Source organism: Gorilla gorilla, chromosome 6 (assembly GCF_029281585.2).
Source record: "Gorilla gorilla gorilla isolate KB3781 chromosome 6, NHGRI_mGorGor1-v2.1_pri, whole genome shotgun sequence".
Taxonomy (NCBI): Eukaryota; Metazoa; Chordata; class Mammalia; order Primates; family Hominidae; genus Gorilla; species Gorilla gorilla.
The window spans coordinates 139462039-139485319 of record NC_073230.2 but is presented as its reverse complement, the minus strand read 5'-3'; the positions used below and the strand labels follow the sequence as shown (position 1 = coordinate 139485319).

General features: G+C 47.4%; 2 protein-coding genes across 5 annotated transcripts in view; one reads left to right on the top strand and one right to left on the bottom strand.

Moving 5' to 3' along the window:
• Positions 1 to 5946, top strand: part of CEP41 (centrosomal protein 41) — a 44663-nt gene extending 38717 nt beyond the window's left edge. For 2 of the 4 annotated variants that reach the window (XM_004046218.5, XM_019031673.4), the window contains 4 exons: positions 540 to 607; positions 1668 to 1782; positions 2235 to 2450; positions 3455 to 5946. In XM_004046218.5, the coding sequence (XP_004046266.1) occupies positions 540 to 607; positions 1668 to 1782; positions 2235 to 2450; positions 3455 to 3603 (548 nt within the window). In that variant the 3' untranslated portion in view covers positions 3604 to 5946. The remainder of the gene's footprint in view (positions 1 to 539; positions 608 to 1667; positions 1783 to 2234; positions 2451 to 3454) is intronic. The other 2 variants (XM_004046219.5, XM_019031676.4) reach the window with 1 other exon arrangement.
• An 8542-nt stretch (positions 5947 to 14488) lies between these two features.
• CPA1 (carboxypeptidase A1) lies at positions 14489 to 22205 on the bottom strand. The gene is made up of 10 exons (XM_004046217.5): positions 22018 to 22205; positions 21434 to 21515; positions 20741 to 20974; positions 20390 to 20491; positions 19105 to 19206; positions 18803 to 18913; positions 17971 to 18061; positions 17252 to 17451; positions 16674 to 16758; positions 14489 to 14773 (listed from the first exon to the last, which is right to left on the bottom strand). Exons 1-10 carry the CDS (start codon positions 22080 to 22082, stop codon positions 14586 to 14588), a joined length of 1260 nt encoding a protein of 419 aa, XP_004046265.2. The 5' UTR covers positions 22083 to 22205; the 3' UTR covers positions 14489 to 14585.
• Positions 22206 to 23281: the final 1076 nt, after the last annotated feature.

Here is a 23281-nt window from a genome sequence, read left to right as displayed (position 1 = left end):
AAAATACTCTGAGAGGCTGCTGATTTTCACAGATGGCTGTCAGAAGCAGGGAAGTGAAGCTTCATGCTTCGTTCATAGTGCTCTTTCTTTTCTTTCACAGAAGTGTTTAGGTTTATGGCTTGTTGATTTTTTTTTTTTTTTTTTGTCAATACCTTGCTCTGTTGCCAAGACTGAAGTGTAGTGGCGCGATCACAGCTCACTGCAGCCTTGCCTTCCTGGGCTCAAGTGATCCTCCTACCTCAGCCTCTCGAGTACCTGGGACTACAGGCATATGCCACAACACCCGGCTAATGTTTTTGTATTTTTTATAGAGATGAGGCCTCACCATGTTGCCCGGGCTGGTCTCAAACTCCTGGACTCAAGCGGTCCACCCACCTTGGCCTCCCAAAGTGCTGGGATTACAGGTGTTAGCCACCATGCCCAGCAGCTCATGGATTTTGAAGATGTATTTAACTCTTAGATTTTAAACCAGCTGGGAATTGAGGCCAAGTTGTATTAAGAGAACAACAGACTTCCTAAACTTTTTCTTCTCTTTGCAGCTTACAGTTACCCAATTGCAACTCTGTCTAGAACAATGAACCCTTATTCAAATGATATTCTTGAATATGTATCCTTTGTTGCATTTTAAGGAATTGGGTGGTATGAGGATTGTAAGAATCAAAGTTATCATGAACCACGCTCCTGGTAAGAATGCTGTGAAGGACCTTTGATATTATTTGGCTGAGCATATTTTAGAATTTGGATTCCTAGCTATTGCCGAGAATCCTGACTCTTTAGGCGGATGCTTTCAAACCGTCTTGCCCTGGGCCAAAAAACACTAGGTTAAGAGTTAGGATCCATTGAGAGTTAGTCCTAAGAGAGTTTTTTTCCTCCCAGAAAACTTTCCATAGCAGAACTTAGGGTTTTTTTCTATTTTAATTTTTTCCTTTAAAATTTTAATTTTTTCATTGATAAAAATTATACAAGCAGAAAATAATTTAAATACCAAAAATTATTAAAAGGAAAATTGAAATATCTTATAATCACACAGTTGAGCAGTGGCTTCTATTACATTATTAGTATATTTTATTCCAGACTGTCTTCTGTGTGTTTGTTTTTTTTTAACAAAGTTGAAACCTTACTATATATGTAATTTAGTATCCTGCTTTTTTTTCAGTTCATATTCCGATGTATTTCCCCATGCTGATGCAAGCCTTCTGTAAACCACATTTTTGATGCTGTGTAATATCTTCAGATTTACTATGATTTACTAAACTATTCCTTTATTTTGGACTTTTTAGACAGCTCCCACATTTTTACTGTCATAAATAGGGTTCAGTGGACACATTAGGCATAGAAGTTGTTCTATTTCTTCATCTGTAAAATGGGGATTGTAATATTTACTTTCCAGGGTCATAGGGATAAGAGAGCTAAAGGATGTAAAGTCCGGAACTAGTACTGTCTTTTAGATCATGGTAACATCAGTTTGCAAAAGAAATGAATACCAGCTTGTGTGGTTTCCATGACGGGAAACCATCCAGTCCCTGCTGGTGTGATGGTAGGAATGGACTTGTCCATCATTCCCGGAAACTCAGACAGGTGGACCTGACCTTTTATTCCTTGGGGGTTTCTCGTAGTCTTGGGACATCAGCCCAGTGCCTTGGAACCTTAACTCATCTGACTCTTAGAAAAATGCCCATGGCAAGATCATCATTCTGTATGACGATGATGAAAGGCTGGCCAGTCAGGCGGCCACCACCATGTGTGAGCGTGGATTTGAAAACCTCTTCATGCTTTCCGGAGGTGAGCAAGGTGATACTCTGCTTGGGACTTCAAAGGCTGATCATCCTTCAGTCCCACCTGCATCCCCTTTTCTCTCTTGGTGCTCAGAATTCAGTGTTCTGGAAAGAGAAAAAGCCATGCTGGCTGAAAGGAGTCAGGAGTTATGTAAAACTTCCCTTAGCTTCATCAGCACATGTTTTTAATTCCTGATGTTGCTTCAGGGCTCTGTCACAAAGCCCTAATGCTGAAGACTCGAGCAAAAGGATTTCTTGTGGAATTCTCAGAATCCCATGTAACAACAGATATTTTCTGGTATAATTTGCTTAATGATGAAATAGTTAAGAAAGATTTCATGTCCTTGTGTTGGCCTCAACTTGATGACCAGAGATTAGAAGACATGCAGGCTTCTTTCCAGGTTTTGGCCTGGCCTTGCCATATTAATGCAGCTTTTTCTGATGATTTTCCAAACCTAGGTCTAAAAGTCTTAGCTCAGAAATTCCCGGAAGGACTGATTACTGGTTCCCTGCCAGCATCTTGCCAGCAGGCCCTTCCTCCTGGGTCTGCCCGGAAACGATCCAGCCCCAAAGGGCCACCCCTACCAGCTGAGAATAAATGGAGATTTACCCCAGAAGACTTAAAAAAGATAGAATATTATCTGGAAGAGGAGCAAGGGCCTGCAGATCATCCTAGTAAGATCTTTTGACCTTTAAAGATAATGTTTGGTTTGCAGCTTTGAATATCACCTCATCATATGAAAACCTTCATCTCTTATATTTAGATTCTTAAAATACTAGGGAGGTATGTTACAGGTGCTGGGGAGGGGAGGCAGTGGAGGTGACCCCAGATAGTGGCAAGAATTACGCATTGAAGAGAGACTTTATCAAAACATAGCGACTTTTTTTTTTTTTTTTTGAGACAGAGTCTTGCTCTGTCACCCAGGCTGGAATGCAATGGGATGATCTTGGCTCACTGCAACCTCCGTCTACCCGGTTCAAGCAATTCTCCCACATCAGCCTCCCGAGTAGGTGGGATTACAGGTGCCCGCCACCACGCCAGGCTAATTTTTTTTGTATTTTAAGTAGAGACAGGGTTTCACCATGTTGGCCAGGCTGGTCTTGAACTTCTGGCCACAAGTGATCCACCCACCTCAGCCTTCCAAAGTGCTAGGATTACAGGCATGAGCCACCACGCCCAGGCAAAAATGTAGAGACTTCATCAAAAAGTATATCTCAGGTAAAATTGAGGAGTTAAGCATCAGACCTTCAGATTCCTTCTTGGAAAGTTTTCGATTCCTTCTGCAGCTTTTGCTTCTCCACTCTGAGAGCCTCTGTGGTTTGTCTTCCTACCTTAGTTTCACCGTACTGCTTTCTCTTTTCTTTCCCCAAATCACTCCTCGTCTGCATCCTCTCTACCAAGGAAGTAGTGGAGGACAGACTAGGTTTGTTGGGGATGATGGAGAGGAAGGGAAAAAAAACCTATCTGGGTTTCCCTTCATTTCTGTCCCCCTCCCCACCTTCAGGCTGATCTCAAGGATGAGGAGTAGGTCATCGTTGGCCTAAAGTAGATACTGCATAGGACTTCATTAGCATAAAAGTGGTTGTAGGCTAGGACTTCATTAGCTTAAAACTGTACTTGGCAGATTGTCCCTGGAATCATTCTTGCAGCTCTGTTCCTTCTTTCTTGCTCCCTTCAGGCCGACTGAACCAAGCTAACTCCTCCGGAAGAGAGTCCAAGGTGCCTGGTGCCAGAAGCGCTCAGAATCTGCCAGGTGGCGGCCCCGCCAGCCACTCAAACCCCCGCTCCCTCAGCAGTGGCCACCTGCAAGGCAAACCCTGGAAGTAAAGACTTTGTCTCACTTAGGCAAATAAATGTTTTTCCTCTTTTCAGAACCCCTGAGCATTTCCCAAGTTGGGTCATTTCCAGAAACTTCTGCAGAGGAAAGACCATGACATACGTATGGGATAGGCCCTCTTCCCTCTCCCTGTCTCCAGTTCCTCTCCCCTCAGGAAGGATTTTGACAGGTGACCATAAAAACCAGAGGTGTAACAGGCTCTAGTCTCCTCCCTGTTGTTTACAGCGTATTTAAGTCTTGTGAAACTGTATAGGAAAAAAGTATCTACGTTTTTAGTTGTTTTTTTTTTTTGTTTTTTTTTTTAATAAGGTCCAGCTTGTTGGGTCTCTCTTTGTTGTTTTGTAAATACTTCAGTCACATCTGCCCACGTGCCTGTCCCAGCCGCCTTTTCGTTCACTGTTCTTGACTTCATGAAGGCTTCTCCGGGCAGTCTTGGTGTGAGAAGCTGTTTCCAAGGGTGCAGATGAGCCTTAGGTTCCAGCCGCCTGCAGACCCCACCCCAGCAGGCTCACTCAGCAAGGAGCTCTCTGCCCAGCATATTGCAGGCCCTGTTTTGAGTATGGAAGCCAGTGCCTGTGTACTCACTGAAATTGAAGATGAGGAGAGTAGCTGTACACTCACTGAATGCTCCCCCTTATTAGATATTTTCCTGGAGCCAGAAAGGTGTGCATGTGGGTGTCTTCACACCGGGGAGGAGGGCCTCTCGTGGGAAAGCCCTGGCCACCACACCGGCCTGTGTCCCTTGAAGCCCACCAAAGCGGCCCTCACTTGTGGTCAGTATATCAGTTATGACGCCCATTGCCCAGCTTCAGTCCATCCATGTTAGATGGACAGAAATTATGGCCAGTTGAAAATACCAGCTTTGGTTGGACAACTGTGGACACACAAGGTGAAGAGGACTCCGAAGTCCTTTGTCAGGGCGGACAACCTCGTAAGCCCTTGCTTAGAAATACAGTATTAGTCTAATTGAGTAATTAGTGCAATTTCCTGCTTACTTTTCATTCTCATGGCTGAACTGTGATTAGGAAGTTGTGATTATAGATTCTGGTTTTGGCCGGAATTTTGAATCAGCATTAATTGAATTGCTAAATGACTGGCATTCATTCCGTTTAATTGGGGGAACAAAAGGCCTCAGGTAAGGATGAGGAACTCTGAAATCAGATGGAAAAGAGCAGTGTTAATTTTTATGGTCTGTGATCGTAGCTGTGATAAGGGACTGAGGAATAAATTGTGCTCTTTGTCATGGCAACCAGCTTCTGAAAAGCCAACTGAAAATTGCCTGTCCTGCTTTTAACTGCTACGGGGTAAGATTTGCCTTAACAGTACTATTTTCTCACCACCAACAACAACAAAAAAAAAATGCACCACAGTATTTCTAGCATGGGGGCTGTGTTTGTATGAGAAATAAACGTAATAAATATCTCATAGAGACATATGGAAAAATAACTTTCAGATTCAGCCCAGTTCTGTTTTAGAGTGTGTTTATTCTTCTCTACTTGATTTCCAAAGTGCAACATTTTCCGATGCTTTAGAAATCAAACAAACCAGGGACATTGTTCAGATGTCAAGCCATGCCCAATTTTCCACAAGATTCAAGAATCTTGTATAAAATTCAGCCAACGTACACATAGCTTTAATGAGGAGCCTGTCATGTTTCCCCATAAATTTATTGCCTGAGAACTTAGTTCAGCCTTTGCTAATGCCAAAATGCTCTGGCTTTGTATTTTCTTTACAGCATAGATAGAAAAATGCACATTTTTCCACACTCAGCTTTCCCCTAGCATGGACAAGATTTTCAGCCATTTTTGCCACATATACATTTTTAAGGAAAAAATATTTTTCTCTGTAACAAAGTTCTGGTTACGCAGTTTTAAAGGTGACTTGTCAGGAGTTGAGACTTCCCTGCCGGATTCTATTTTGAAAGTAAATGGTCTTCCCTCCTTGTTCCAATTCTGCGTTCCCATCGTCAGACAACTTTGAAGTATTAGAAACCACTGTATATATGTGGAAAGCCAGGTCAGCCAGACCTGTTAGAATTGGTGTGCACTCACCTGAGAGATCTGGCAGGTTGAATATATTTATGTGTATTTCTCCACAGTGCTTGCTTTGCCCTGTTGGTAAGGATTTTAAATAACCATGCTCAAAAGAGCTGTTCTAATCTGCGTTTTGCATGTTAAGTGTTAATATCAAACATTCTTTACGTGCTCGAGGTATTGCTTTTAACATTCTACTTTGCCAGTTTCTTCATTAGATTAATTGACATGTATTATTTAAATGACCAGTGATGCTTTGTGCAATTATGAATGTTGAAGATTAAAGTACATAGTTACTAATTTGTCGTTTGCTATTAATATGCTGAAAACTGCCAACTTCTCTCTTCTTTTCTGTCGAGATGATTTGGGGGAGCCACAGGAGACTGGTGTGATTTTTGCTGCACCGCCTAGGAAAGCATTTTTTTAAAAAAATAAATGAATCAGGAAATCAGTCCAATTAGGGCAGGGGGCCTCAGCTCTCCAGTCAGAAAGCCTGGATTTCTTTTCCTGCTCAGGCTGGGACTGAAGCCACCTTCAACAACTGGATCATGGCTTCCTGCCAGCGTCTCAGGGGTTGACTAGCTGCCCTTGTCTGGGGCTTGTGAACCCTGAGACGGAAGGTGCTTCATCGATGTACAACTACAGCACCCTGAACAGCAGTGATGGCCAAAGTTTAAATAATACCTTAAATGCTTTAAAGGGGTTTGTGTTTAAGAAAGGGAGAAAAGAAGGAAAGAAGCAAGGAAATGGGAAGAAGGGAGGGCAGAGAGAAGAAAAGAGGCAGAAAGCGAGAGAGAAAAGAGAAAGCTACATTACTTATTTGAAAACAAAAGGAACACCCTGGGCTGTAATAATGTCAGGCTCAATCTCTTGAAAAGTATGGAATGATTTAAATGGCCTGCATTCATTTTATCTTTTTTTTTTTTTTTTTTTAACCTTTAGTGGTTAGCCAGGACCAGCACGATCATATTGGGCTTGTTATAAATCCGAATGAAAAGAGACCAAATAACATTCATTAGTTGCTCAGGGATTTTTCCTGTGGTGCTATTTAAATTATACAAAAATTCTTAAGACTTTAGGCTACTCGACCAAGAAAACAGAACAAAACAAAAACCGTGTTTTCTCTGATTCCCTTGTGGACTGTAAGTGAAATCAGAGTCCTAGGCTAGGAAGAAATACGTAGGTAATTTTTCTTGTGTTGGTTTTGGTTTCTGTCATGTTGTTTATTGGCTATAGATTCTGCCTTTTATGTTATCTGACTTTTTTAGAGCGAATAATTAGTTTCTGTCCACCTGGATTTAAATCCATGACCACCTTCTTGCTCTACTCTGAAGATAATCATTAAGAACCTTTCTTTCCCCAGTTCTAAAACGTTCTCAGTGTCTTTAATGTGTGTTTATTTTCTTCCCAATTCTTTCAAAGATTTAACTCCCACGATACTTTTTTTTCCCCCAGGAAACACCACAAATGTGTGGAATATAATTCACCAGTTTAATTATGTGAGCATGTTGAGTACTTACATGCAGGTCCATTAATTTTTCACTAACAATTATTTTTTCATGCAAAAGCAATAAATAACATTGTGCTTCCAAAATGTTCAGAATAGATTTGGGTAGTAATACTTTCCTAGATTTACAATAATTATTGAAATTATTATTATGACATCTTTAAATGGATACACAGGTCAGTTACAACATAAAAAATGTAATGGTGGAAATTTGTCAGCCTTGAATTCAGGCACAACAGGATTCGGTGCATGATTTTATGTGTTTTCGAAACTGTCTGTCACATTGTGATCCCCTGGTGGCCCCCCTCTCTGTTGCTGATCCTCTTTGTTCTATGCAGAAGCAAATTCTCACCTGTGTAACATCCTGAAGCACCTGGTAAAATGTGAGGCAAAGAGAGGCCACTTCTCAAATGCTGTGGACGGATGGGCTGCATCTTTTAAAGGATATCAATATGTCTTCCTGTTGCAATTATTTTGACTATAAGCTCCCAGAGAGTGAAAATCACCAACCCTGTGAAAGTGGCCCTTAATAAGTGTTCATGAATAAATGAATTGAACCTGTCAAGATTGAAGTTTGGATGTGATGCCCACTGTGGTGGCCACTCAGTGCTAGTCTGTCATTCTGGAGACCCAGAAAGCTCGTTATCTTCTGCCCCCCTTGTGTATCCTGCCTTTGTAGGCAAGGCATTCAAAACCCTGAGGTTTTTAGATCTCCCTCTACAGGAAGTACCCAGAGAGCTGTTGGGGATGTTATTACCCTGTCTCTGCCAGGCTTAAAGTATCCTCCCAAATTCAGCACGCAAAGGTCACACACCACCCCCATCTAAGAGTGGGTTTTCTCTTTTGTTTCAAATCTTGAAGATTTCCAGAAAATAATAATACTAGCCAATGTTTGTGGAGAGCTTACTTTGCTCCTAGATTCTTCATTATATGTTTCGACCCATTTAATTTCCACAACAGTCTGATGAGGCAGGCACCCCCATTTTCAGATGAGGAGACTGAGGTTTGGGTAGAAATGAAGTGACTCGGGTTTGCCTTCAGTCTCTGACCAAGGGTTTGAAAAGCCAGGAGCCAGCCTGAGAACTGTGGCTCCAGAGGGTGTTCTTTCAGCCACTCCGCTCTATGCTTCTCACTCTGGGTGGGCACAACCGTGTTCTCCTTTGGTGATGCCTCTAACTTACCGTGAAAATGTACCTTTCCCTTGGCTATTGGCTTCCCTTCCCTCCTAGTCAGCCGAGATTCTTTTGAAAACTTTCCTCCGCTTGCCTGCACAAAAGGCGATGGAAATTCAGGAACTGAAACATCTGCTCTGGGGAATGCGTATTTCCACATTTCCACCGCCTGTGTCTGGTGTCTTATCTTGAAGACAGGTGCTCCAGGGCTTCCGAGGTTATTTTGTCTGTTAATGGACACCTTGCAAAGTACCACTTAAGGAATGAGAATTACAAACTTTTAATTATATTGTAGGGGGAAAAAAAGTAGGCTGTTTTCCTGATAGGTCGAGCCATTCATTCAATAAACCATACTGATATGATTTGTGCCTGATCTTTTCTTTCCTTTGTGGTGATGTTTCTGATTTCGGCTGAAACGTTAAGTTGCATGAAATGGCGATGGCCAAAGGCCTGAGTTCCCGGGGGAAGCAGAGGCAAACCTCCTTGCCCCAGTCCTTGTCAGCAGAGCCCTTATTCTACTGCACTCTTCTAAAAATGTAGCCGATACCACTACTGTGGTTAAGCAGAAGACTTTCCATTTTCTCCTTTTAGTTTGGCAATAAACATTTGGCAATCCCAGTCTCTGAGGTTGTTGGATGATGCTCAGTGTTTGAGTTGCCAAATTAATGCAGATCCTGAAAGCTTTGGGGAATAATTCATTACCCTTTGACAGTTTTTTAGATTTGACGATGCATGCTCTGTGCTTTTCTGAGAGCTTCTCCTTGATTTGGCCAATTTGAATGTTACGGTTAGTCATATCAGCTTCATCTGAGTAGCATCTGGGTCTTGGTGTGTTCACAGAATGATGTTGCTGTAGTCCTTAAAGCAAGAGTCCCTGTGCATCTTCAAATCCACCTCATCCCACTCGCCGTTGCAAAACAATTGCCAGGGTGATGAATCGCCCTGCACTGGATGAAGGACCAGTGAGGTCATATCTGGATTGTATTCAATGACATTCCCATTTTAACTTTAGGCCAAAGACAGAAAGCTAGCTGTGCATATCTGAGTGTTAATTCAAGAGGCTACCCTAAGGATTCTCATAGATCACCAATATTGGGCCCACAGGCCATTAGAGAACCATATGTAATGGTCTGAGTAAAAAGTAAGATGAGTTCATTTGAAAATAAAGATTTTCAAAGGCCCTGGGGAATAGGCATTAGCATAATCAATTCCCAAGATAGCTACAAGAGCTGAATGTGAGCAGGAAGGGGTTTTGGGAATTTTCATCAAGCTACAACAAGGTGTAGGATGGGGAATGGCCCCCAACTGCATGAGCTGAGTAATCTCTTCCTTTGGTAGAAACACTGCTGCTTCCAGCTGTATCTTGGAGTGCGAATTTTTCTGAAGAAAAGACAAACTGCAGCGTTCCGGGCAAGATGATGAAACATTATACCAGAGCAGAAAAAAATGAGTTTAGACAAATCAAAAGAATCTGAGTAAAAACTAAGATGGCCATTTAGCTGTTTGATGTTGATAATACACCGATGTTAGGTAACTTTACACACAGGTTATCTACTGTGTTTGAAATAGCTCCCTTCACTCCCTGCCCATTATAAAAGCTGATTATAAAAGCTCATTGCGAGAAATGCTGAGAAGCATAAAAAGGAAAACTACCACCACCACTACCCAGGTTAATCATTATTATTATTGGGGGATATATCCTTCCAGGAAGAGAGAGAGAAAGAGAGAAAGCGTGTGTGTGTGTGTGTGTGTGTGTGTGTGTCTTTTAAACAAGATGGGATCCAGACTCAATATTTTGTATCCAGCTTCTTTTTTAAAACAACTGTATTGTATAAATCACATACCATTAAATTCACCCATTTTAAGTGCACAACTCAATGACTTTGAGTTAAGTTTACAGAATTGTGCAACCATCACCACAATCCAGTTTTATAACATTTCCGTCTTATAGCCAGTTTCTTTCACTTAGTATGTTGTGAACATTTTTCCATGTCAACACAGCCCTTAATGGTGTCGTGTTGTTCCAGTGTGTGGATGTGTCGGATCAGCATCAAGACTGGTAATTATCTAGGTTTTTTGTTTTTTACTTTTCCAATCTTGTACATACATATTTTTGAATCCATCCAATTTTTTTTTTTTTTTTTTTTTTTTTTTTTTTTTTTTTTGAGTCGAAGTCTCGCTCTGTGGCCCAGGCGGGAGTGCAGTGGCGCAATCTCGGCTCACTGCAAGCTCCGCCTCCCGGGTTCACGCCATTCTCCTGCCTCAGCCTCCCGAGTAGCTGGGACTACAGGCGCCCGCCATCACGCCCGGCTAATTTTTTTGTATTTTTAGTAGAGACGGGGTTTCACCGTGTTAGCCAGGATGGTCTCGATCTCTTGACCTCGTGATCCGCCCGCCTCGGCCTCCCAAAGTGCTGGGATTACAAGCGTGAGCCACCGCGCCCGGCCCCAAATATTTTTATAAAGTAAATTCTTCCATGTGGGTTTTCTGGATCAAAGACACCATACATTTATAATTTTGATTTATATTGCCAAATTTGCCCTCTGGGAAGGTGGTGCCAGTTTCTGCTCCACCAGCACTACATGTTAACACTGGAGTCATCAGTCTTTTTATTCTTTGCCAATCTGATGAGAGAAAAATATCTTCATTTCTCCTTAATGAACAAGAAATCACTTAGAGGATCAGTATCTTTCATACATGTATTGATTTGTGTTTCTTCTTAGTGGAATTGCCTATTTTTCTTTTGAAATGTTTGTCTTTTTCTTTAACCCTTTTTATTATTTTAACCCCTCAAGGTTATTAATACTTATTTTCATATCAATACTTTAATTTTTAAGTTGCAATATTTTCCAAAATTGTCTTTTAGCTTTATGTTTTTACTTAAGAATTTTAAGTGTCTTCACCCATAGATTTGTAAGAATGTGTATCTACAAACAAAATGTAAATCTCTTCCCATACTTGAAAGTACAAAAAAAAAAAACCAACAACTTTCTTGTCTCCATTTAACAAGCATTTATTATTTTTTAATATATTTCCTTTTTTTTTTTTTTTTTGAGACGGAGTCTCCCTCTGTCACCCAGGCTGGAGTGCAGTGGCACAATCTTGGCTCACTGCAACCTCCACCTCCTGGTTTTAAGCAATTCTCATGCCTCAGCCTCCCGAGTAGCTGGGATTACAGGCATGCACCACTGCCCAGCTAATTTCTGTATTTTTAGTAGAGACGGGGTTTTGCCATATTGGCCAAGCTAATCTCAAATTCCTGACTTCAAGCGATCTGCCCACCTCAACCTCCCAAAGTGCTGGGATTACAGGCATGAGCCACCACACCCAGCCTAAAATTGTTTTTTTATAGAGACTGGGGTCTCGCTGTGTTGCCCAGGCTGGTCTTGAAATCCTGAGCTCAAGCAATCGTCCCACCTCAGCCTCCCAGAGTATTGATATTACAGGTATGAGCCACTGCACCTGGCCAGGCATTTATTATTATTGATATTAATACCAATATTATTACTATGTGCTGTGCACTTGGCCAAGCAGTGGGGGTTAAATGGTGAACAAAACAAAGCAATCCTTGCCCTTGTGCAATTGACATTCATTCATTGACTTCAGCTTTCTTAAGACTTACTCAACTCTGGGAATTCAAAATAACTTGCACAGGGTATTTTCAGCAAGCCTACAACATACAGATCATAACATTTATGAATTCACTAATAAAAGTAGAGAGCATTCACTCAACAGGTATTTATTAGGCATCTATGTGTCAGGTACTGTTAACGCTATTGGGGATTGAATGCCAAACAAGGTGGTTCCTGCTGTCGGGAAGCACAGTTTATTTTAAATTAAGCAATTCTACCATCAAAGTCTAGTGATCCAATTTTATAAAGTGATAAATTGTCATGCTAACAATATTTCTTCTCTTATCAGTCTTCATTAAACAAAAGGTGATCAGCTTCCTACTCACTCAAACTAAGCAGTTAAAATGGGTTTTGAGAAGAGAGTTATAATCTCGTTCTATAGATTGAAGGGAAGCATTTTCTAAAAGATAACTTGAAGAGGGTGTTATCAAATCTTTTAGGTCCTCTTTCTGTAAAGACTGAAACACCATTTTACCTTGTCTTATAAACTTACATGTTTATAAGTTTATGTAAATAATATAATGTAATAATGTAACAAATACATACAAAATGTAACAATACATACATAGAGCCTCATCCTTTTTTTTTCTTTTAAGAGACAGGGTCTCACTTTGTTGTCCAGGTTGGAGTGCAGTGGTGCCATCATGGCTCACTGCACCTGCAAACTTCTGGGCTCAACGGTTCTTCCCACCTCAGCCTCTCAATTAGCTGGGATTACAAGTGCATGCCACCACACCCAGCTAATTTTTTATTTTTTGTGGAGGTTGGGGGGGCGGGGGGTCTCGCTAGGTTGCCCAGGCTGGTCTCGAACTCCTGGGGTCAAGGAATCCTCCTGCTTCAGCCTCCCAAAATGCTGGGATTACAGGTGTGAGCCACTGTGCCCAGCCCTTATTCTTTTTATTTTTATTTTTAGAATGTTGATAGCAAAAACAATAATAAAATAAAAGTCCAAGATGAAAATTCCATCAGTGTTCCTTTTTTAAAAAAAAAAAAAAAAAAGGCATTTTTGACCTTCAGGCCATTTTATATGGAAAAGACTCAAGTCAACAGAGCTGGATGCTTCTTGAAACCTGGCCTGGCTGCTAGAGGGAGAAGCTGCCATCCTCACTCCAGCCCCAGTCCACTCACTTCCCCAGCAGAGTCTGTGGGAAAACCCCCTGCTCCACATTCACACCTGAAGCGATATGGAAGAAACAAAGGGAGATTCTTTTTTCTTTCTTTTTTTTTTTTTTTTGAGATGGACAACAAATTTCATGTCTCCATTTCACAAGCATTTATTATTTTTAAATATATTTTAATTTTTTTTTGAGATGGAGTCTCCCTCTGTCACCCAGGCTACACTACAGTGGTGCAATCTCAGCTCACCGCAACCTCCACCTCCTGGATTCAAGGGATTCTCCTGCCTCAGTCTCCTGAGTAGTTGGGATTACAGGCATGCGCCCCCATGACCGGCTAATTTTTTGTATTTTTAGTAGAGATGGGGTTTCACCATGTTGGCCAGGCTGGTCTTGAACTCCTGACCTCATGATCTGCCCACCTCAACCTCCCAAAGTGCTGGGATTACAGGCGTGAGCAACTGTGGCCAGGCCAAAAGGGAGATTCTTGCTTTGAAACAAGTTGGGATATCTTATGTAGTCATGCTAGCTGCTAATTGTAATATCACTTGCATCAGGATCACCAAGCTGAAGAAGGGAAGCTAAATCCTAGGAGCTGTGGTCTCAACAAGAGAATGGGAAGGAGTGGGGTGGATGGAAACACGAGGGAGCAGAACCGTGTACCGAAGACGCTGGGAAGGATGTGGCAAATGAAAAGTGGGTGACTTCTATCCCTAAAGGCAAAATCTTCAGAATATATAATTAATTTATACAGTTAATAAAATATCTTGGCCAAATGTGATGGCTCACACCTGTAATCCCAGGACTTTGGGAGGCCAAAGCAGGAGGATTGCTTGAGCCCAGGAGTTCAAGACCAGCCTGGGCAACATGGCAAAACCCCGTCTCTACCAAAAAAATTAAAAATTAAAAATGTCTTGGGATTGGCCTTTGGATTGGTTCTTTATCTGCAGTTAATGATTTTATTTAACCCAGTTGTTTCCTTCCAATTTGATTCAGGAATGGAAGATGATATTTTGCTCTTTAGTAATCTGTTTTACTTGGCTGCAACATCTATTTTGGACAGCAGTGGCCACCTGGATTATTATATTTCATCTTCCAGGTTGTTGCTTTTATAGATGAATGGACACAGCTAGCTAGACCTTTGTACACGCCGAATTCCACGCCACTGTGGGGTGCCGGGCATTTGGTTAGCAGCTGTGGCTGCTGCTTGCTACTAAGGTATGAACAAATCATCCCACTGGTGAGCTGAACTCAGGGTGGTCTAATTAAAACAGACGCCACTTGGATATGACTTCACAGGATGTTGGAATGCAGGGGAATGTAGGGGTCATCTAGTCCAACCACCCACACATTTCCAGTGAGGCCTGCAGGAACTAAATCACTTTTGCCCCAGCTTGAAGAGGCAGACACTCCACATGCAAGCCCCAGGATTCTGTTCCTGGTACACTCAAACTTTATTTGGTTGCCTGGATGGGGCCAGAGAGGAGGACGAGAAGGGTGTCAAAGGGTCAGCTCAGTAGGGGTGATTCAGGGTGTGCTCCATGATGGTCAGAAGCGCCAGCCATGTCTCCTCGGCCGTGGGGATGATCTGGGAGGCTGGCAGCAGGAAGCCATAGCGCCCAGTGTCCCGGAGCTCGAAGGTGAAGGAGTACTTGATGCCCTGGCTGTAGGTCCAGTCAATAGTGCTTCCACTGGCTTGATCTGGGGCAGGAGTAAAATAGGAGAGAAAGGGTCAATCACTTTGGGAATATTTACACGGGTTGGGTTAACGATCCAACCCTGTCCAAAGCTCTGTGCCTTGTGCAATGCTGAGTGGAGTCAGTGTCTACTAAGGTCTGCTGTTGACCAAGCAGCCTCACTTCCAAGAAACTCCCACTAAAAGGTCTAAGCCAAGAGGTCCAAAGAGGAGACCAGCAATGGTTCCCCTATTCACTGGGGGATGCAAGGAAGTCTCTGCAATTGCACAAGCCCCTCTGAAAACAGCCTCTGTCCAACAGCCCCTTCGGTGAAGCCCCTAAATATACCGAGTTCCCTGCTTGGGTAGCCAGGATTTGTTCCCCTGGGGCTCTGGTCTGTGAGGGGGAAAGTGCAAAGAGCCAGAGTCAAAGCAAAAGCCTCTAGTCTTTCTTTTAGGAGGAAACTTTGCCCGGGAAACTGTAATTAACAGTGGGTAATGAAGCCACTTTTGAATTGGCCCAGGAGAGAGCAGTAGGCTGCATATCACAATTTAACTTGACAATGTTGAATGAAGCAAAACCTTGACTCAGAGTTGAATCAGTTTCCAAAGAAGGCCTGGAGTCCAAAAGTGAGGTCAACCTTGGATAAGATTGTGACCCGCTTGCCCACCAAGGCCTAGGCACTCAGGCAGGAAGCGTGTGAGGTGTGTACGCAGCCCTGCCCCCTCAGCCCTCTACCCAGCTTTGACCTTCACTTACTTGGAGGCAGCCACACCAGTCTTGTTGTTCCAGCAACATCCCCGGCCAGACCACACTGTAGAGCCTTTGCTCTAGAATGTTCCTCTGCCTGGAAGGCTCTTCCTAGCTGGGTAGCCTCCTGGCTGCCACCTCCTCCACCCACTTCCTTCAATAGTTGCCCAAATGTCACTCTGTCAATGAGGCCCACCCTTCAACCCACCTGCCCCACCTCCACCCCCAGTGTTCCCGATTCACCTCACCTGGTCTAGTTTTAGTTTTCCTCCCCAGCATTCGTCACCTCACATACTGTATCATTTACTTATTTATGTTCATTGTTGGTCTCCCTGGCTAGAAAGTTCCCTGATCTTTGCTTATTTCATTCATGGCTACATCCCAAGTACATGAAACAGGGCCTGGTGTATAGTAGGTGTTCAATAAGCATTTGTTGAGTTAATTCCATTTTGATTCAGTAATGCTCCTCTCAGGGGCACTGCATGAATAAGTAAGTGAGGAATAAATCAGGCCTATTTTCTAATTGAGGGGCACTGGAGGAGAAGTGGTTTTTGTTTTTGTTTTTTTGAGATGGAGTCTTGCTGTGTCGCCCAGGCTGGAGTACAGTGGCGTGCTCTTGGCTCACTGCAACCTCCGCCTCCCGGGTTCAAGCAATTCTCGTGCCTCAGCCTCCCGAGTAGCTGGGACTACAGGCGCACACCACCACACCCAGCTAATTTTTTGTATTTTTAATAAAGACAGGGTTTCACCATGTTAGCCAGGATGGTCTCTACCTCCTGACCTCGTGATCCGCCCACCTCAGCCTCCCAAAGTGCTGGGATTATAAGCATGAGCCATGGTGCCCTGCCCCCGAGAAGTGTTTTTTTAAGTTGAATTTCCTGGTGATCTGCAAATCCCAGCAGGACTCTCCACCCCATCCAACCAAGAAACTAGACTTGGCCCCAACACAAGAGGACAAGAGCTGTCAGAGGAATTCACATTTGTCTGAAAGTATCAAAGGAAGCAGAGTTCATGTCAGGAAAAGGGACTGCCCACCCCTCAGAACAGCCCTTGCCAGCAGTTGACAGATCTGGGTGCCCTTGGCTACTTCCTTCCATGAGGGATACTCCCTCGGTCAGGAAGAGCCAGCAGATGTTCCTCGCAGGCCCATCAAGAGAGACCCTACAGCCACTTACAAATTGCCTTGATGATGCTGCCATAGTTGAACTTGGTCCCGTAGAGAGAGGCCAGGGCTGTCACAGCAGCCTTGGAAAGCTGATCCTGGACAAAACACCAAGCAAAGCCACCTGTCATGGCCAGGCTCCTGGAACAGCATGTCCAGGGTAATCTGGGGGCTGGCAGGGGAGCCTAGGAGAAGCACCCTGCAGAAGTGGGCCTCCAGCAGGGAGCACAGAGCCTGCTTAGCCTGGAAGCTCAGCCCGGGAGCCTGTCAGCACAGTTTTCTGGCCCTTCAGGGTGTCCGGCTGGCCTTCCCTGCCCTTCAGGCACATGCACCTCCACATGTGGTGCCTAAGATCGAAGTCTAGCCCTGCCCCTTGCTCTGTCACATTACAGAAGTGACTCCATCACTCCTGTGCCTCGGTTTCCCAGAAAAAATGGTTAGTCCACCCTGCTGGTCTTCCAAGCCATCAGGGAAGGAAGGGTGTCAGGCACTCTGGAGGTGTCTGTGCCTTAAGCAGGTCTGATGGGGGAAAGCCTGGGCCTGTCCGAAGCCACCTTGGGGACGAGGGGGCAAGCCGAAGTCAGTGCCTACCAGCTCATCCTGGTCAGGAACTGGTTCTGTTTTGTAGCCATAGGGATACATGAGGAGCTGGGAGTAGCTGTGGATGGAGATGAAGGCCTTGATGTTCCCATGGTCCTTCACAAAGTCTACAATGGACTTGACCTCCACTTCGGAATTGGCAAACTTGCCGTGGTAAGTCTCCGAGCAGGGGTTACTGCTGGCTCCGGACACTGTGGGGGGACAGAGGGCATGGCGGTGTGGCTCCTCCAGCTTCTGTGGCTTCTGGAATCCAGTTCTTTGCATGGAGTTGGGGGTGAGGTGGTACGGAAGGGTTCACTCCCACCCCTGGATTCAGGAAAGCCCAAAGGCCTTCTATAACCTGGGACAGCTGCCCTCCCAGCCTGGTTTGGGCAGAGCTGATGGACACACCCAGGGAGGGAAGACGGGCTCCTCAGTGGAGACCAGTTCTCACAGAGACACGGCCAAGGAGGGAGGACTTGAGGTTAAGCTAGAAGCCCCCTAGGTAGGATTTCAGACCTTAGCCCATTTGCAAGCAACTTGCCTTTTGCAGGCGAGTAACAACCAACTCTCAGAGCACAGCCTCCATCCCCAAGAGCCCTCAGAGGCAGAGCTGCCACCCCCAACCCTCCCCTCGCTGCAGGGGCAGGAGAGAGGCGGGGAGCAAGAGCAGTGGTGAGGAGCCATTCCAGGCCATCCCATCCTTGCTCCCAAGACACTCTGGGCCTTACACCCAAAGCCGGCGTCCCAGTTCCTGTTGGGGTCCACGCCAATACAGAGGGAGCCTGCTGTGTGGGACCGAGTCTTGCGCCACATGCGATTCTGAGGAAGGAAATGGGATCAGCCACCCCGAGGCACATGTGACGCTTGTCACAGTGCTGGGTGGGGGGTGGTTCAGAGGCTGCAGAGAGCAGAGTGGACTGGGGGGAGGGTTCCCTGGAGGTGGAAGCCCTCAACACAAGTGCCCTGATCGGAAGCTGAGCTGCAGGCACAGCTTGGGATGGGATCCACTCCCAGCTGGTTGTTGGGGAGGAAGATCAGCAGAGGGGGCATCGGGTGAAAGAGAGTGGGGAAGGCCATAGGATGGCATTTGGCCAGAGGGTTCTATATGGCGAAGAAGCTGCGAGGTGTCCTCCACCACCACTGTGGCCCCATGTCATTGGTCAGATGTTTTATTTGCCGTAAAAATAGAAGTAGGACGAGGAAGTAAGGTCTGGGGCAGTGGGCCTCCACTGGGGACAATCTTGACCCTCCCCTGTGACATTTTGCAATATCTGAAGACATTTTGGTTGTCACCACTGGAGAGGGGGGCTCCTACTGGCACTGACTGGGTGTAAGGTTAGGATGCTAGAAACACCTTGGATGCACAGGACGGCCCCCATGACAAAGAATCATTCACCCCAAATGCCAATCACGCCACTGTTGAGACACCCTCGGCTAGGAGCACAGGTCTGATTGCCCCTCCCTTGACTTCTGGGGCTTGAGATTAGGGGTGAACTACTTGTGCGGCTTAGAAGCCAGAGGCCCATCCTGCTTCCCCCAAGGACAGGAGAAGGCTGGTACCGTGCTGTGCGTGAAGGCAAAGCCATCAGGGTTGGTGACGATCTCCAGGAAGATGTCCAAGGTGTCAAGAATGGCGGTGAAAGCTGCATCCTGCCCGTAGTCTTGAGTGATCTGGGGGGTTAGAGGGGCAGAGGGGCAGCGCAGGCTGGGCCAGGCATCTGCCAAGCCACAGCAATGGACACCTTTCCCTATGTCCTGTGTGGTCACTGCTTCTGGATGGGCAAAGGGAGGCCCGGGCTTCTGTGGGCCTTGGACACCAATGCCCCACCAGGTGAGAGCCCTCCTCACCTCCCCGGCCTTACCTTCTTTGCAAACCAGACCCCACTGGCCTGGGTGACCCACTCCCGGGAATGGATGCCCGTGTCAATCCAGATGGCTGGACGCTTACTGCCCCCCGTGCTGAACTGGAGAGGAGGCAGGGGAGTGATCAGAGGCAATTTCACAGCTGAGGCCTCATCTTGCTGCCCTGAAGGAGACCCCGACCTGGGCCAGAGACCACCTGCTCTCTGTGTATCTCAGGTAGAGGCTCTGCTTGTGGGGCCATCACTCAGGTGGGTGTGGGGCTGGGGGCTGGACAGGGATCCCACAGAGCTTGGCCTCGGGCCCTCAGCCCAAGCTTGGGGTGAATATGACTTGACCAGGCCCCTGGCCCTTCCCCTGTTCTGCTGCTCGGACAGTTCTCTGGGGGACATCACAAACAAAACACTTTATCTGGGTTGGGCGTGGTGGCTCACGCCTGTAATCCCAGCACTTTGGGAGGCTGAGGCAGGTAGATCACTTGAGCCCAGGAGTTTGAGACCAGCCAAGGCAACATGGCGAAACCCTGTCTCTACTAAAAATATAAAAATTATTGGCCAGGCGCAGTGGCTCATGCCTGCAATCCCAGCACTTTGGGAGTCCGAGGCAGGCAGATCACAAGGTCAGGAGATTGAGACTATCTTGGCTAATACGGTGAAACCCTATCTCTGCTAAAAATACAAAAAATTAGCCGGGCGTGGTGGCAGGCGCCTGTAATCCCAGCTACTTGGGAGACTGAGGCAGGGGAATCGCTTGAACCCAGGAGGTGGAGGTTGCAGTGAGCCGAGATGACGCTACTGCACCACTGTACTCCAGCCTGGGTGACAGAGTAAGACTCTGTCTCAAAAAAAAAAAAAAAAAAAAAAAAATTATCCGGGCATGGTGGTGCGTGCTTGTAGTCTCAGCTACTCGGGAGGCTGAGGCAGGAGAATCGCTTGAACCCAGGAGATGGAGGTTGCAGTAAGCCGAGATCATGCCACTGCACTCCAGCCTGGGTGACAGAGCGAGACTCTGTCTCAAGAAAATACTTTATCTGGACTACCCAGACTCTACAATACCTTCCACAATGGACACTTGATTGGAAACACTGGATCACCTGTCTTTGTGTATGGGCAGGAGTGCACACGCCAAGACCAGGGTGGAGACTCAGGCCTTTCCAAATGTCTGCATGGGGAGTCCATTTAATAGCGTGTTCCCTGGGACCATGATTTCCCCGTGAGAGCCCACGCCCATCACGGATGCCGCGTGTGGGTCCATTCTCCCCTGTGTATGTCCACATGTGGATGTTACCTTCAGCACGTAAATGGGACGCCCTTCATAGGTGTTGCCAATCTGGATCTTGCTGACAAGGTGCGGGTTCTCCGCCACCAGCAGGTCCAGGAAGTCATAGATCTGAGGGGCGAAAGAAGAGACCACTGGCCTTAATACCTCCTGGGCACCCAGATGCTTCCCTTAGCAGCCCCACCGTCCCAGCCTGCTGCGAGCCCTGCAATGCAATGGAGCTACGACCACACAGGCCACATGGAAACAGAGCAGGTGCTGTGCACACCCAGGCTGGCCCTGGCCTTGGCCCTACCGCGTTCTACCAGCCATGATGAAGAGCTGGTGGCTGCAGGGAGCGGCCGCTAGGGGCGCCCTCACCTCCTCCAGGGTGTGGTAGGTGGTGTAGTTAAAGGTGTCAGTGGAGCGCGCCCGGGACTGGAAGGCGAACATCTGCTCCTGCTCCTCGTCCAGCAGCGACTGCACGTCCTCGATCATGGTCTCATAGCTGATGCCGTGGGACTCCAGAAAGATCTTGACCGCCTGGATGCTGGGGAAGGGCACTCGGACGTCGATGGGGGAGCCAGGGTGGGCAGGGCCCCGCCAGAAGTCCAGCTGGGGAGGACAAGAGCCGGTACGGTCACAGCGGGCTGGGGGCACCAGCCAGGACAGCAGGCAGGGACAGGGCCTGCCTGGGAGGGGCTGTTGGTGCCAGAAGTTCTCATATAATTGGGGATGGGTCAGGGGTAATAGGGCCAGAGAAAGACGGGGAAACCCTGGGGACTGGAGAGTCCAGTGTGGTCAGGGAAATGGCCCAGGAGCAGAGTGAGGGGCCTTTGAGACAGCAAGGCAGAGGGAGGAACCGGAAAGGGGCCCGGCCCCTTGCCCAGGTGCTCAAGGGCAGCAAGACTCTGGAGCTGGAGGCTTGAAGTTGCTTCCTAACAGAGTCAATTCCATGTCTCCTTGTTGGGTGGAGACAGCCCAGGCACAGTCGGCCGCTGGGGCTGGTGGGGACCTGGGGTGGCCCCAGCTGATACCCTGGGGCCTCAGAGAGCCCTTCTCCCCTCTTCTGACCTGCAGGTGCTCCAGGTCCTCCAGCTCCTTCACCTTCTGTACCTGGGCCTCATCGGCTACAGAGATTCGGAGCACCTGATGCCTGGGGAGTGGGAGTGGGGAGTGAGCGCCCAAGCCGCACCTGCCCTGGCCACGAGCACTCCCCAGGTGCAGGAGGGAGGCAGCAGCCCAGAATCCCCAGACTGGGCCTCGTCCTCTGGGCTGGGCAGGGGACAGCACCGAGGGTCTCAGCAAGGAGAGGCCTGGGCTCCCTCACCTCTTCTCTCCCCATCTTTAGAAACTTCTAGACGCTGTTACTATCTCAATCCCAGTTTGGACTATTTCTCTGTTCCAAGCCAGCCAGGCCTCCTCCTTTCTCCTCTCCTGAAAACTCCTCCTCAGAGCTCAGATTTCTCCAGGGCTCAGGAGACTGTCTTGGGAGACACAACCTCTTCCCAACCCTGGCTGCTCATCTGCCAGCTGTCCCAGGTGGTGCCAGGCCATCCTCTCTGGCTGTGTTGCCATGTGTCTGTCTCCTCTACTGGTTGGGGGCTGAGTCCTCCCCATCACCCTCAGAGGGCACCCCCTCCTCTCCACATCCCTACCCCACAAAGTCCTCCTTGCCAAAGACAGCCCCCAACAGGACACTCAACACCAGCAACCCCCGCATGCTGCCGCCGGGAGGGAAGGTCAGACTGAGGTCGAGACGGCCCCCTGGCTTTTAAACCCTCCCAGGACCGAGGCCTCCTGGCTGCTCCCGAGGTCTGTTCTCCCCCAGCACCTGGGTCCTGTCCCACGGGGAGGCTGGGGTGGGAGTTCTGAGCTCTGACACCCTCTCACCCTCCATGATAAAGTGGCAGGGAACTGGGCAGCTGGAGAGATAAGCCAGAGCTCCACCCCCGACCATCTGGGGCCAGCGGGGCCTGAGGGTCAGCGGGGGCTCGAGGCCTCCTGGAGTCCCAGCCAGGACTCTGCCTGCCCACACCCTAAAGCTGCGGTTCTGTTTGCCCACTGGGTAGCGGAGAAGGAGCCAGGACTCCAAGCAGCCACTCCTCCTGGGGCCTCATTCCAGGCGTCTCCTTGTTCCGTGCTCCTGAGTGCCAGCCTTTCATTCCTGTGATTGAGCAAGTGGGGCCTCTGCCCTCTCTTGTCCCCAAGGCAGCTTCAGGCAGGCCCAGGCTCTCCCCCATTAGACCTGTGTGAAGCACAGATACCTGCGGAGTGCCGGACACCTCCTCCTCCCACGGACCCTGATGCCTTGGAGAGACCAGCAGGGTGGACTAACCTTTTGCGTCCGTTTGGCCTGTCACCACACCGGCTTTGTCCAGGCTGCCCCGGCCCTGTGCGGGGCAGTCCCTCTGTGGGACTTCCCAGCCCCTTCCTGCTGGCCTTAGGGTCCTGTGGGAGTCCAGCCCGGGCAGCAGCAGCAGGGTCAGGAGCCCAACCCCTGCCAGCATTTCCCTCCACCCCCACCACTACAGGGCCCCGAGGTCGGGGTTGCCCTTCATGGGAACAGTAACCAGATGTCGTCTGAATAGCAAGTGTGGCGGGGGGAGCCAGGGCCAGACCCCTGTGAGGACTTCACAGTGTCCAGGAGAAACTGGAACCCACACAGGGGAATTCACTGGGTTCTGGATGCTGATCTCACCCTAGAGACAAATCCATCACAAATCCCACAAATCCATCCTCATTCACGGGCCCCCCAGGGCTTTCCCAGCACCATCTAGAGGCTCTGCTCTGTGTCAGGACCCCGACCTTGGGCACTGGTGAGAGCCATAGTGCCCATTCTAGTTTCTATTCACTCCCACTTCTTCCTACCCTACCCCCTAGCTGGCCAACCCTCCCACGCCAAGACAGAGTGACCCCCTT